The following is a 13,238-nucleotide window of genomic DNA, read 5'->3' on the forward strand; positions in this document are numbered from 1 at the left end:
GATACCTGAGAAGTAAAAAGACAAGGCTCACTGAGTAATTTAACTCTCTGCCACACGTGTTTGTCAGCCAGGTTGGCAGAGTAAACCTTAACTATTTCAGCTTTTAAATATATCCAACCACTGTGGAGCATGAGTGACACTACCTAAAGCAACAATAGAAATGCCATATAATCCAGCAATACTTTTACTAGGCAGATACCTCAAAGACATTAGCTACAGAACATGAACTGTCCTGTGATCTCCCGTGTTCATTGCAGCACCGCTCCCAATAGCAAAAAGCTGGAAAGAGCCCAAAATTACATTACTGGAAGAATGGACAAAACAGACTCAGGTACATACACATGGTGGAATACTCTGAATTCCCCAAAAGCAGTGAGGACATCATGAAACACCTTCTGGCATGGATGAACCTGGAAACCAGTCTGCTATGTGAAGTTAGTCAGTCACAAAAGGACACATTTTCCACGAGTCCACTGCTACAAGGAGAAGCACCAAGGTGAAGGCAGATTTCGGCTCTTAGGTCATGGAACCTTTTAACCCAGTTTCCCAAGCAATGAGATAGAGAGCCTGCCTGGTGCCCATGAACCACATATCACCCTTTCTATGTGCAGCTTACAATTCACTTCGACAGAAGGGATCTCACTTCAGCTGGGGGGCAGTTTCTCCAACTATGGGGAGAGAAGATCATTCCATTGTGTTAAGGTCACCCCAAATCAACAGACACTCCCGGGAGATTAATAAGTGAACTTTAATGGCCATTCAAGTCAAGATGGGGTGAGGGGAACTATATGTCTCAGAGAAGGTGATTACACCTATGTTGGTGGGTGGAGCAATCTCCCATCTGGAAAAGCAATGCATTACAATACTTGAATAGAACCCAAGGGAGAATACACTGGAAATACGGGTGGGATACCAAAGTGTAGTGAAGAAACCAGATGGTGCCCAGCTAGCAGAGGTTAATAGCATCTGGAATCTTAAAGACATCTTCAAACAAGAAGCCATATAAGTGAGGCATCAACCAAGTCCACATATGAGAAGCACACCAGCCTGTTTGTCCAAGGATTTTAAATGCTAAAATTCATATGCACAGGAGGGAATGGTATCAGAGCTTAAATTGTAAACGCCTGGTTTGTATAAGGCTCTGGTTGACAGTGGAAGCCCAAAGTCCACTTTCACAGTTCGCACATGGACTAAGCCTCCTGTGACTTCCCTCTCATCACACCCCAGGCATGTGATTGACTTGCGGTTAGACCGAGAGTACTGTAAAGTCGGTTATGACAGCTGTCGTTACATTAAAATGCCATGCCTCATCATTTGATCTCCCCATTTAAAGTTGTTTCAGTTTTCAATATTTTCTGCTTTCTTTTCTGTTGAGGATTTTCTGGCTTGGCAAGTTGTTGTTGTTTGTTTGCTTGCTTGCTTTTTTCCTGTTTTGGTTGTATATGGTTTTCTGTATATGAAATCCAGGGCACATAAATCTGAAAAGTCGGTAACTTAGATTCACAATTATCTAGAGGTATAGCGGGGGGGGGGGGGGTGTTAATAAGGAGCGAACAACAATGAGTGTGAGAAGAAAGTGTTCTGAAATTGATGTGGTGATGAGCACACATCTCCTTTAAGTACAATTGAACAATTATATTGTATAATATGTGAAGTATCTTCCAAAAAAATGTCTTCTTTTTTTAAAATAATTGTTTCCAAAGTACATTGAGACAGAGTTCTGCTCTGCCTTATAGGCTGGTTCTCACTCAGAGTTAACTCAACAGCTATGGATTTACTTATTATCTAAACCAGGGGTGGGGAACCTTTTTTTCTGCCAATGGTCAATGGATATTTAAAGCATCATGAAAGGGCCATAGTGGTCAACCATTGCATTAACCCACCCCTAATGCGATGGCCGGCACTGCTTCTCTTTGGTCAGCTATGTGAGATAATCTGGTATTAATGACTTCACAGGCCTTATAGAGTCCTCGGGCCCTGGTGTGTAGTGGGCCTGTGTAATGGACTGCAATCGGCATGGTTGGCAGTTAGAAACCACCAGCTGCTCCAAGGGAGAATGACTGGGTTTTCTACTCCCATAAACAGTGACAGACAGGGGTCGCTATGAGTCACATTGACTCAATGGCAGTGAGTTATTGCCCTCAGGCCAGATAGTCCACCCACCCTCCCCCAATCTAATCTGTCAAGTCCTTTTAATTCTATATGTGAACTGTCTCCTCGGCATAAGTCCCTGCTGCTCCTACTGGGCCACTAAACAGCTCTGCCCAGCTGAAAGCTCCAGTCTTCTCATTTCTCTGCTTCAGGATAGGCCTCACCCTCATCGGAGACTATTGCTTAAAGGTGGCATGGGTGAGAGCTTTCAAATACCAGTGCATCGTGATCCTGCTTTGTCAGACGTTCTCCTGGCTGCCCATGACACTCGGAGGAAATCACAAAATCTCTGAGTTTGTATGATGCTTCTGCTGACCTGGCCTCTGAGGTGTTAAGCGATGTTTCCATCTCACAGATGAAAACACTGTGGCTCAGTGGAATCAAGTAAACGACTGAAACTCACGGGGCTGGCGTATACAGACACCAAGGCTCAAGCTCAAGTCTTTCATTCCAATTTCAGGTTATTGCAGAATACAGAAGATTAATGTATGTTATTACACTATTATTAGGGTGATTGAACTAATATGGAGCCGATATATTTTATAGTCAAATCTAACTGGATTATAACGAAGAGCCTCCTTTTGTCTTCGGGTTTCTTACTTGTCAGTGTCAGAATTAAGTAGCACACGTAACAATCTCAGCACAGTGATGGCCCATACAAATTAATCAATAATAACGAGTGCTGCTAGTTCTATGGTTTTATTTTTATTAGTTCTATTAGGTTCCTATTAATTTTGAGATTCGTTTCCTTCAGCGTAAAGGAGGAAGTTATGATTACTTATGATTGGTTATAGAGTCGATTATCCGTGGTAGTGTGTGTTTGTTTACACCCACAATGAACAAAGCAGTTGGAGAGCCCTTGCACATAGTGTTTCGGTTCCAGAATACAGCCTCCAGTGCATGACTGGAGAAAGATCTGTAGTTGTTGGCGAAAACTCAAGTACCATTGCTCTGCTTTCTTTACAAGTAACTCTTAAAACGTCTCATTTCAACTTGGAGTCCTCCAGAGAACTCAGCTTGAGAATTCCTTTAAAATAGCCGAGTTACATGTCCTGTCAGGTTGGAATTATAGGAAGAAAAATAAGACTAGCTAAGTGCTCCGGACCATTGAGCAGAGGGTTGAGAGCAGTCACGGTGACCGGAGGACTGTGTTCTATAAGCGTTGGTGTGGCTGTTTGTGATTATAAATCAGCACTCGTGTGCTATCCATTTCAAGTGTGGAGAGAAGGGTGACAAAGGTAGCCATTGACTCGTCTGTGCTGGCCCTCAAGATGAGGACTGATTGCTATCATCCCCCCTTGCTAACTTCTACTGAGAGCTGAATATGTGCCAGACACTGCATGAAGGGCCTTCTGTGTATCAGCTCATTTCATTTTCATAGCTCTTTCCTTGACAGACTATGTAAGACTGTATTAATTTTTGAAAGGGGACATAACAAAATTACTACAAAATGGGTGTTTTCTAAGAACAGAAATGCCTTGTCTCACAGTTCTGGAAACTGAGAGTCCAAGATTAAGGTGCCAACATCATTGATTCCTTCTGTGACTTTGAAAGAGATGCCTTTCCATGTATCTGTCCTAGCTTCTGAAATCTCCCACATCCCTGGGCTTATGGCTGCAGCAACACACGGCCTTCTTTTTCTATCTTGCCACCTCTGTACATTTTCTTATCTTTTATAAGAACTCCAGTCGATAGGATGAGGGCCCACCCTACACCCATATGAACTCATAGCAACTGGTAATATCTTCAAAGACCCTGTGTCCAGACAGGGTCCCATTCAAAGAGACAGAGGCTAAGACCTCCACCTACCTACTTTTTTTTTATGAAGATGTAATTCAATCCATAATCCCTTTATCCCCCTTATTAAGAGGAGAAGATGGAGATTTAGACCAGGTTACATAAATGGCTTAAGGTGCTGTATAGTGGTGGATGGAATTGACACCCAAGCATCTGATTCAAGGGAGCATCCTTTAACCTACAGCCATTTGGCCTATTGTTAGGGCTAGTCGTACTCCCCTTTGCTAACATGATGAGTAACTAACTCATCAATTCTCCTTGGATTTCCCTATTCAGTGTCCAACTCTCACACTCATATGAGGTGACTAAAAAAAATATCATGGCTTGGGTCAGGTTACCTTAGTCCTCAGAGTAACATCCTTGCTTTTGAACTCTTTAAAGAGATCTTGTACAACAGACTGACCCAGTGTGTCATTGGGTCTCTTGACCACTGCTTCCATGAGCATTGATCTCAGAGCCAAGTAAGACAAAATCCTTCACAATCTTCACACATGTTATCAGAAGAGATGAGTCCCTGGAATAAAGAGACCGTGCTTGGTAACGTAGAGGGACGGCTACAAGGGGGAAGGCCCTAAAGCAGGCAGATTGGCACAGTGGCTGCCACTGTGAGCATGGGAACCGTTGTGAGGGTGGCGTGGGACAGGGCATGTCTCATTCTGTTGTACGTCGAGTTATTATGAGCCGGAGCCAGTTCAAGGACACCTAACAACGCGACCACAGAAACCCATGAGGGCATTTCTACCCTGCCCTCTAGGCGTGAGGCCGAATGGACTTGATGGCACTAAGGTTGGGGGGTTGGCTCCTAATATTCATCATGGCCCATGGTCATTGCCCCAAGTTGGTCAGGGCATTGTTTCTTAGCCAGGTGATGCTTGCTGGTCTTGCATCAGTGATCGGCTTAAGGGCCAGGAAGGCAGCAGCACTGTTTACTTCCCCTCTGCTCAACTCATCGAAAGCGGGACCATATCCACTCATGATAGCTGGTTTTCTGCCCGCAATAGGTCCCTTGGTATTAATAAAGTTAAACATGTCACAGTTCACGCAAGAAAAAGAATAAAAACAAATCCTTAGGGGCCAGGAAGGGAAAGTCAAAGCCACTTGGGAACTTTTGATAAACTTTCTCTACCTTGGCAAAGGGTCACTGGCTGCAATGAATTCCCAGGTAGAAGCCAGCGTCTCCGCAGTGCTGCTCTCACTGCCTGGGAATGCTCGGCAGATTTGGTGGTCATGGCCAAGAGGAGAGTATCCAGGAGGAGGCAGGTTTGTCAACAGGTCTCACAGTGGCGTCTCAGTAATAAAGGTGAGGAGTTGCCTCTTGCGTGGTGGGTCGCACACCTGGCAACACTCGATTAACAGAGAATCCCAAGACAATGCATGCAGATGCTGACAAATAGAAGGAAATGCACCAAGAGCTTGCTGTACCTATCAACGACAGAAAAGACCTTGCAGGTGCTTTATGATCTCATAAATCATTGGCAGTAGTCTCTGTGATGTTTGTACGAGACTTCTTTGCTTGAGAAATCGGCTCTGAGGTACAAGAGAAGTCATTACAGAAGCTTCCCCAGAACCCAAACAAAATCCCCAACCAACGCGTTTTAGGGTTTGTTTGTTTTTTAATTAATTTTTGGAGGGGAGTTGGTAACTCTGTGTATACTACCAGCAGTGTAAAAGTAGTTAACCTTTAATTTACTGTCTGGGAGCGGCGTAGGCCTTCTTGGAGGCCAGAAAAAGAAAGCAGAGTCGCATTTTCTGTTTGAAAAGAATTATAATATAATCTCATTCTGAATTTATAGTGCAGGTGGGAATTAATGCTATTCCAATTTTCTTCTCTCAACATCATCAGCAGCTGAATATATTCAACTGTAAAAACTATAGTGTCTAAAATGGTCTTTTACCCAAGACTGGTGAAAAGAAAAAAGAAAAGAAATCAATATTACACTTCCCACCAGTACAGTAAATTACAGTAAGCAACGTGCAAATTTCCATTAACCCTTCTCTTCCTCCACACAGAGAAGGAACCTTCGACTCACTATTACTCATGCTCAGTGTAACCTAGGGAGTGACCACGTCTGGCAGTGTGCTCTGCTCTCAGGTACAAGCGAGAGGGGACATGCTGGTCTTGGAAGGTTTTGCCTGCATTCTTGCCAGGAAATGAGGCAATGGGTTGGCTGCCCTTGCAGTGCTTGCTGGCTCTGCTCTTGGGTGATTCGCAATCACCTTTAGGAAATTGGGCGTTGAGTTGGGAGTTACTTAAAAAGACATATTTGCAACACAACTCTGGGTTATAAAAAATAAAAATAAGAAAGCCAATTCAGACAAGTCCTTACATTCACGCCTCCCCGTTGGCCATTAATTTAAAATAGCCAGTCAAGAATGGAGTGGCAGAACTTAGTCATCCATTCCTGAAGTCAGTTGAACCCCTGAAGGCCAGGCTGCCGCAATTCCTTTCCAATGAAAGTTGGAGGGACCTGGGGGAGGGAGGATGAAATGCCAGGTGTTGACAGTGGCAACTTGTGGGTAAATTTGACCTGGGCACATGGTTTTCTTGGTTCTCCTCAGTTGGGAAAACTTGGGAAGATGTAAATTGGGAATTTTCCTAAAACATCTGGATATTCAGGCTGTTCCTAACTGAAAAATAGAAAAGAGAGCAACACACCTCCTATGTACCACCACAGGAAAACTGGGGTGGAATTGCCCATTTTAGATAAAACAGCAAGCTGTCCAGACCACTGTGACCCATTAATCCTACAGGCCCCTTTCAGCCTCCTTCACACAGTACGCTACCCTCCTGACAACAAGAGCACTGGAATTAGTGACAACTGCTTTAATTATATAAGAAGATTCCCCATGTGCATCAAGTATTACAGAAATGTAAGGTGCATTCCAAATAGTGTATAAGAAATAATTAAAATACTAAAGTTTGCCAACAACGAAACTTCTGAAAGTAAATCACTATGAACTGGCATCCATCGCTCTTTCAGTGCACTGTGATGAGCTATCTTGAAACAGGCAGGAATACTCAACTGGGAATTGCAAGTAAGCTTGGGTCTGTAAGCCAGGTTTCTCTTGGGTATAAGTGGAGGAAATTAACTCACCTAGTTATTAGCCCATTCCCTCCCTGGAAAGTTATTGACTTTGATAGTGGAGAGATCCAAGGGGATCCAGCTTCAGGCAAGGTTGTTTTCCAGAAATCAAATAATGTTGTCTGATCTTTTTCTCTCTCTCCTTCCTGCCCATCTCTTTTTCTTTTTCTCAGCTCCATTTTTCACTGCCGTTGGCTTCATTCTCTAGCAAATTCTCTCCGTATGGTGGCAAAAACAGCTGCTGACAGCAACTCTATGCTTATATCGTCCTTTGGGACATAATCTAAGAAAGAAAGAGAAGTACCTCTTACCAGCCATAACAATTCTGGTTGTGACCTCTAATCTGCTCTATTTGGGTCACACGTTCACCATTAATTTAGTAAATATCCACTGAGTCTATGTGCTTGGAAAATGTCAGTGAATCCCCATGGAGCTTACAATATGCAGGGGACATAAGAGTCAAAAAGCAGATAAACATAATAGACAAGGAAATTAGAGAGTGCTTTAGAATATGAAAAGCACAGTGGAGAATAAACATTTATAAGGATTTTTTTTAATTCACAAAAGCCCTAACTGATGAAGTTCTTGATGTTCATTATAGTTGGGATATTCCAATTCATGGTGACCTGCACATACAACAGAACAAAAAGCTGCCCAGCCCTGGACCATCCTCATGATCTTTGGTCTATTTGAGCCCATTGCTTTAGCTATTTTGTCAAACCATCTCCTTGAAGGTTTCCATTATTTTCACCATTCCCTTGCTATTCCGATCACGATGCCCTTTTCTAGAGAGTTTCTTCCTGATGCTGTATCCAGAGTAAGTTAGCCGAAGCCTTGTCATTCTTCCTTCTGGTTTTGTTTCTTCCAAGACTGATTTTCTCATTCTTCTGGCAGTCTGTGGTATCATCAATGTTTTGTTTTGTTTTGTTTTGTTTTGTTTTGTTTGCCAACACCACAGTTCAAAAACACCAGTTCGACTTCAGTAGGCTTTTATCTCACCCAGCATATTGACGAAACAATTGAAAAGACGGTGGCTCGATTCAGGCTCACCGTTGTTTGTCATATGGTGATGGCTTGAGTATCCCCAAGATGCTGAACCTAAACCACTGGTCTGACAAATATCAGCAGGGTCAACCGGGATGAACAGGTTTCAGCAGAACGTCCAGACCAAGACTGGGTAGGAAGAAAGACTTGATAATCTACTTCCAAAACCAATGCAATGGGTACCTTATGGATCACAACAGGACACGGTCCAACTTGCCTGCTTAGCATCATTAGGAGGGCTGAATTCCTGGGAGAAGGCATCATTTTTTGTGACGTCAAGGGCGTCCAGAGCAAAGGACACGTGCCCTGAAATGGAGCGGCATGGCAGTTACGATGATGTACTCGAGCTCGCCAGAAATTGTGAGGATGGCACAGGACTGGACAGTGTCGCATTCTCTTCGCCATCAGACTCAACTCACTGACAGCGATTCCTGCCCTGTGACTGTGTACCGGAAGACTTAGCCTCATCACATGCTGGCTGCTAGTTTCCATAAATCAAAATGAGAAAAAGGTGTGCAGGTGTGGGGACTGGGGTTTGGGAGCAGGAAGAGGTCAGGGCTGTAATACAGGCATTTAACAGCTGCCATTGTCCTTAGATTAGAAGTATGGTATGCTTATTTCTGAGCAAGGGAGTTTTGGAAATTTGATAGAAATCAATAGCACGAAGGAAAACATCCAGGCCTCTATGGGAGGAAAAAAATGAAGTGAAAGGAAGCCAGGAGAGAGAGGCTGGCCAGATCCAGGGGGTCTGTACACCACCAGCAATCACATGCTAAGTCCTGTGTTCCGATGTTCTTTGGATGTCTTTTGTTCCTAACTGCTCTGACCCTTAGTCCAACGGGAACCCCTGCTCTAGGCCAGTGGCCTAGTTACCTGGTGCTACTACAACTACAACGGAAATACCAAAGTTGGATTGCTTTAACGAACAGACTTTTTTAAATCTCTCAGTTCAGAAGACCAGGAGTCCAAATTCAAGGCAAATGCTCCAGGGGAAGACTCTCGTTGATTCTTGGGGCAAGTCTGTGTCTCCTTATAATATCTGAAGTTCCAGTGATCCTTGCAGATCTCCATGTGTCTTGGCGTCAATCTTCCCCTGGGTCTAGAAAATTCTCAGTACAGAGACACCAGGTCAGCTCATGACTCTTCTTTCTTGGTGGTCAATTTGTCCCTTTCTCTGCTCATTGCTCTACCCTTTGTCTCTCACATGATAAAAGGAGATGTAGGCCACACTCCCTGGAAACTCCCCCTAGATCACTCTCCCTAGGGTGTTGCACCACACCCTTATCCCCTTACAATTAACTGGCTGATGACATCATTACATGCCTGCCAAATGACAAGCCCTTGACAAATTGGCCCCACCAATTTGATACATAAATTGTAGGGGAGACCATTCAATCCACGACATTACACTCTTCTGTCCTCCCAACTGTATGTCCTTGCCTGTGCAAAACACACCCATCCCATCCCATCATCCCCTAAATCTCAAATAAACTCCAAGCCCAAATTCCATCCGGGGCTAAATTCCTCTTCATCTCTGAACTTCTGAAATCTAGAATACAAAGTCTCTGCTTCCAAAGTACAGTCGTGGAACAGGCACAAGGTGGATATTTCCATTACAAATGTGAGATTGGAAAGGCAGAAAGTAAGAATAACTCACCCAAAGCAAGTAAAAGATTTTGACAGAGCCATTTACATTCGCTCTCAGGATTTGAGAGTATCCTTTGTCCCCTGAAACCATCTGGGCAATGGCCTTGCCCTCCAGACTCTGGAGTCTCAAGATTTTGAGTGGAAGCCTCTTGACTATGGTTTCAGCTCCACCTCTTTAGGCCCACAGCGATGGTAACTCTGCAGCCCATTCTCTAAGTCAAACTGAGTGCGTGGCAGCTCCCACTTTGAGTTGTGGATCTGGTCCCATCCCTGGGCACCCACGAGTGGCATCTACTGTAGAACCGGGTGGCTGAAGGTGTGATGCTTTGAAGGCCAGGAAGTCATAGCACCACACTCTGAGATCCCAGAGGTTTGGGTGCTACCTTAGAAACCGAGGCAGCGCAGCCTCCCAGGCTCCTTGTCCTTTCAGTTTCTGCTCTCTAGTTTCTCAGAATCTCAGGCCTCTTGGGTTGGCCCAGCTTCATCCCTACATTGGCAGGTGTCACTGAGCTCTATTTCTACAGCAAAATGGCCAGAGGTGCCCTACTCCTCCAGTAACCGTAGCCTTGAAGGCACTTTGTTCTCTTGCTCCATGGATTGGCCAAGTCAGTTTTATGGACAAGTGCCCAGAGACAGCCCACTCTTCCAGAAAGCCTCCTGCCTGAGGCTTAAGGAAGCTTTTGCTCAGTGGGCCATCTCCCATGCTGCCTGGCATTAGTCCTTTGGTTCAGCTGCCATTGTTTCTTTGCCACTGCTTCTTGCCATCTGTACCATCTGTGAGCTACAGCCCCCCACATTTCCTTCTGAGTCCTTATCAGAATTGCCTTCCACAATCATAATTCTACCAATAGATTCTTCAAGGCAGCTGAGGCATTTACTATTAAGCACATTTTCCAATTCCAAAACTACTTCGACATTTTAGATGTTTATTAAAGCATTGCTCTATTGTTCTAATACCACATTTTTAGTTCTCTGGGGCTGCTATCAGAGAAATACCATGAGTGGATTGCTTTAGCAAACTAATTAATGATTTCACAATTGAGGAGGCTAATCAGAATTCAAAGTGCCAGCTCTATGGAAAGGTTTCCTCTCTTTTGACTCTGAGAGAAAGCCCTTATCCCTTTCCAGAATCTATGAGCCCAGAATCCCTTGGAGATCTCCATGTGTCTTGGCATCAATCTTCCCCTGGATCTAGGAGGTTCTAAGCACAGGGGCCTCAGGTCCAAAGGACTCGCTCTGTTCAATGCTCTTATTTCTTGGCGATAGGCAGGTACCTCTCCATTTAGGGAGACTCCCCATAATCTGATTGGGACTGTGACCTGAGTACTAAGGGTGTTATATTCTACTGAGTCCCCTCACAATTGGTTGGCTGATCACATTAGATCACATCCCTGAGAATGTTGACATTGCAGAGCTTCCAAACCACTGAGAATCATGACCCAGCTACTTTGACACATAATTTGGGGGGAACATGATTCAGCCTATGATAGCCAGTGACTGGGATTGGGCATCATTTCTGCCAGGTAGACATAGAAACTCTCTGCCTGTTGTTAGTGGTGCCAAAGGCGAGTTGGAATCCTATGGATTAAAAATGAAATCCATGGGACTGTCAATAGCCTGGGCTCCTGGGGGCCACCTGGGAACCCAGATCCCTAGGAAGAGCACTGTTTCTATGGAGACATGCAATCTGTGACCCAGGTTGAAAATTTGCAGGATAGATCTCAATGGGTGACTCAGTCCAGGATTGTATATTAGATTTTTTTAATGGGGTTCTCTTTTAAACTGCCCTTACCCAGCACCTGCCTTCCTGACAGCAAGAATAAGGGCAAGCCCTCTGCGCTCTGTGGTCTGTGTCTGGAGGACACGACATCGGCGCTGGGGGATTAGCCAGAGCCAGGCTGGAGCTCCTTCGCCAACCGTTGTTCACTTGCCTTTCCCTTCATTTCCTGAAACTGCACAGGGCGAGCCCTGCTGAGACTGACCGACAAAAAGCTCGAGCGGATGGGGATTGGCCAGGAGAACCTCCGGCAGCACATCTTACAACAGGTGCTCCAGCTGAAGGTGCGAGAAGAAGTCAGAAACCTACAGTTACTCACACAAGGTATCCCGCAGCGTCCTCGTGGGTAACAGGAGGGGCAATGGGGCGGAGGAAGGGCTGCCTCCCTGTCATGACAGTGCAGTGTTAGGGGGCATTTGGTTGTGTTTCTCTGAAGTATTTTTTGTATGTAAAAAGGACCCCCAAAAAAGACAACATACATACACAGTGGACCCATGAACAATACAAGGGTCGGAGGTGCCAACCTCCAGTGGAAAATCTGCATAGAACTTACCATCGACCCTTGAGCAACTCCGGCTTGAATGGCCCGGACCCTCTTATGGGCGTATCCCCCCACCCACTAAGTGGACCTCGCTGTTCAAACCTACTATGTCGTTCAAGGTCAGCTGCTATTCTAAAAGCCACTTCTCTCCCCTGACTTCTCATTTTCATAACAAGCATGCGCAGTGGCTGAGCAAACAGAATTGGGCAATCTTCAGCATGACCCCAGACGTCTAAACAGGTGGTCTACTGCACACCCCCAGAGACCACACAGATCAGGATGCGACTGCACCCAGAGAGGGTTCTCCTAGGAGCCCTGGTGGCGGAGTGGTTACATGTGCTGCAAACTGCAGGTCAGCAGGTCAAAACCGCCAGTTGGTCTGAGAGAGAAAGACAAGGTTTTCTACTCCCGTAAAGAATTACAGTCTTGGAAATCCACTGGGGCAGTCCTACCCTGTCCTAGCGGGTTGCTATGAGTCAGCATTGACTCAATGGCAGAGAGTTTGATTTTGAGGTTAGAGTGTTACCTTGGCTACACAATTGTACAGTTTGGCCCTAACTGTCTTTGACCGTCAACCCTGAGTGCGTTATGGAATTAGAATGAGTCCATGGTTCATATGACCAATGATATAAATGGGGGACGTACAGTATTTTATTTTGCTTTGTTTTTCGCTGACTACTGGGAGAAAAAGATGTATCAGTATAGTGAGATGCCTGTTTAACCTTTTGATAATGAAATCAAAAATTTAAATAGATGAAAAGAAAGTTAAGATTGGAGTATCAAGACCGTCTACTTCTTGAAAGGAATGGGGCAGCAGTACAGTTACTTGTACCTGTGGGAATGACAGGGGAAACCTGCAGATTAAAGGACACCTTAAGTAACACTGTGTAACTTGTGTGTCTATATCAAATTCAGTTGATATGAACCACCATTCGCCATAATCACTGTGCATCGTTTGAAATGAAGGGTTGATAAAATATGTGTTTTTGAGTGCCCTGGGTGGATTTTCAATCTGAAGAATATTGTAATTGCATGCATACTGATATTGCAGAAATCTGGGTCAGCCAAGTTTCATGTTATTGCATTTAGATTAACCCAGTAATAGTCCATTTGCCTAGAGGAAGTAATATACTTCCTGAAATATGACTGTTCTAGAAGGATAAATATAGACTCTGGGTGAGAGGAAAATAGTTTTGTT

The 13,238-nt window shown here is 44.6% G+C and overlaps 1 protein-coding gene across 1 annotated transcript in view; it reads left to right on the forward strand.

The window, feature by feature from the left end:
• SAMD12 (sterile alpha motif domain containing 12) overlaps positions 1-11,849 on the forward strand; it is a 272,160-nt gene extending 260,311 nt beyond the window's left edge. The window contains exon 5 of the mRNA XM_075550542.1: positions 11,683-11,849. Coding sequence (XP_075406657.1) covers positions 11,683-11,849 — 167 coding nt within the window. The remainder of the gene's footprint in view (positions 1-11,682) is intronic.
• The last annotated feature ends 1,389 nt before the right edge of the window (positions 11,850-13,238 follow it).

This window comes from Tenrec ecaudatus, chromosome 5 (genome assembly GCF_050624435.1).
Source record: "Tenrec ecaudatus isolate mTenEca1 chromosome 5, mTenEca1.hap1, whole genome shotgun sequence".
In the NCBI taxonomy this organism is placed as follows: domain Eukaryota; kingdom Metazoa; phylum Chordata; class Mammalia; order Afrosoricida; family Tenrecidae; genus Tenrec; species Tenrec ecaudatus.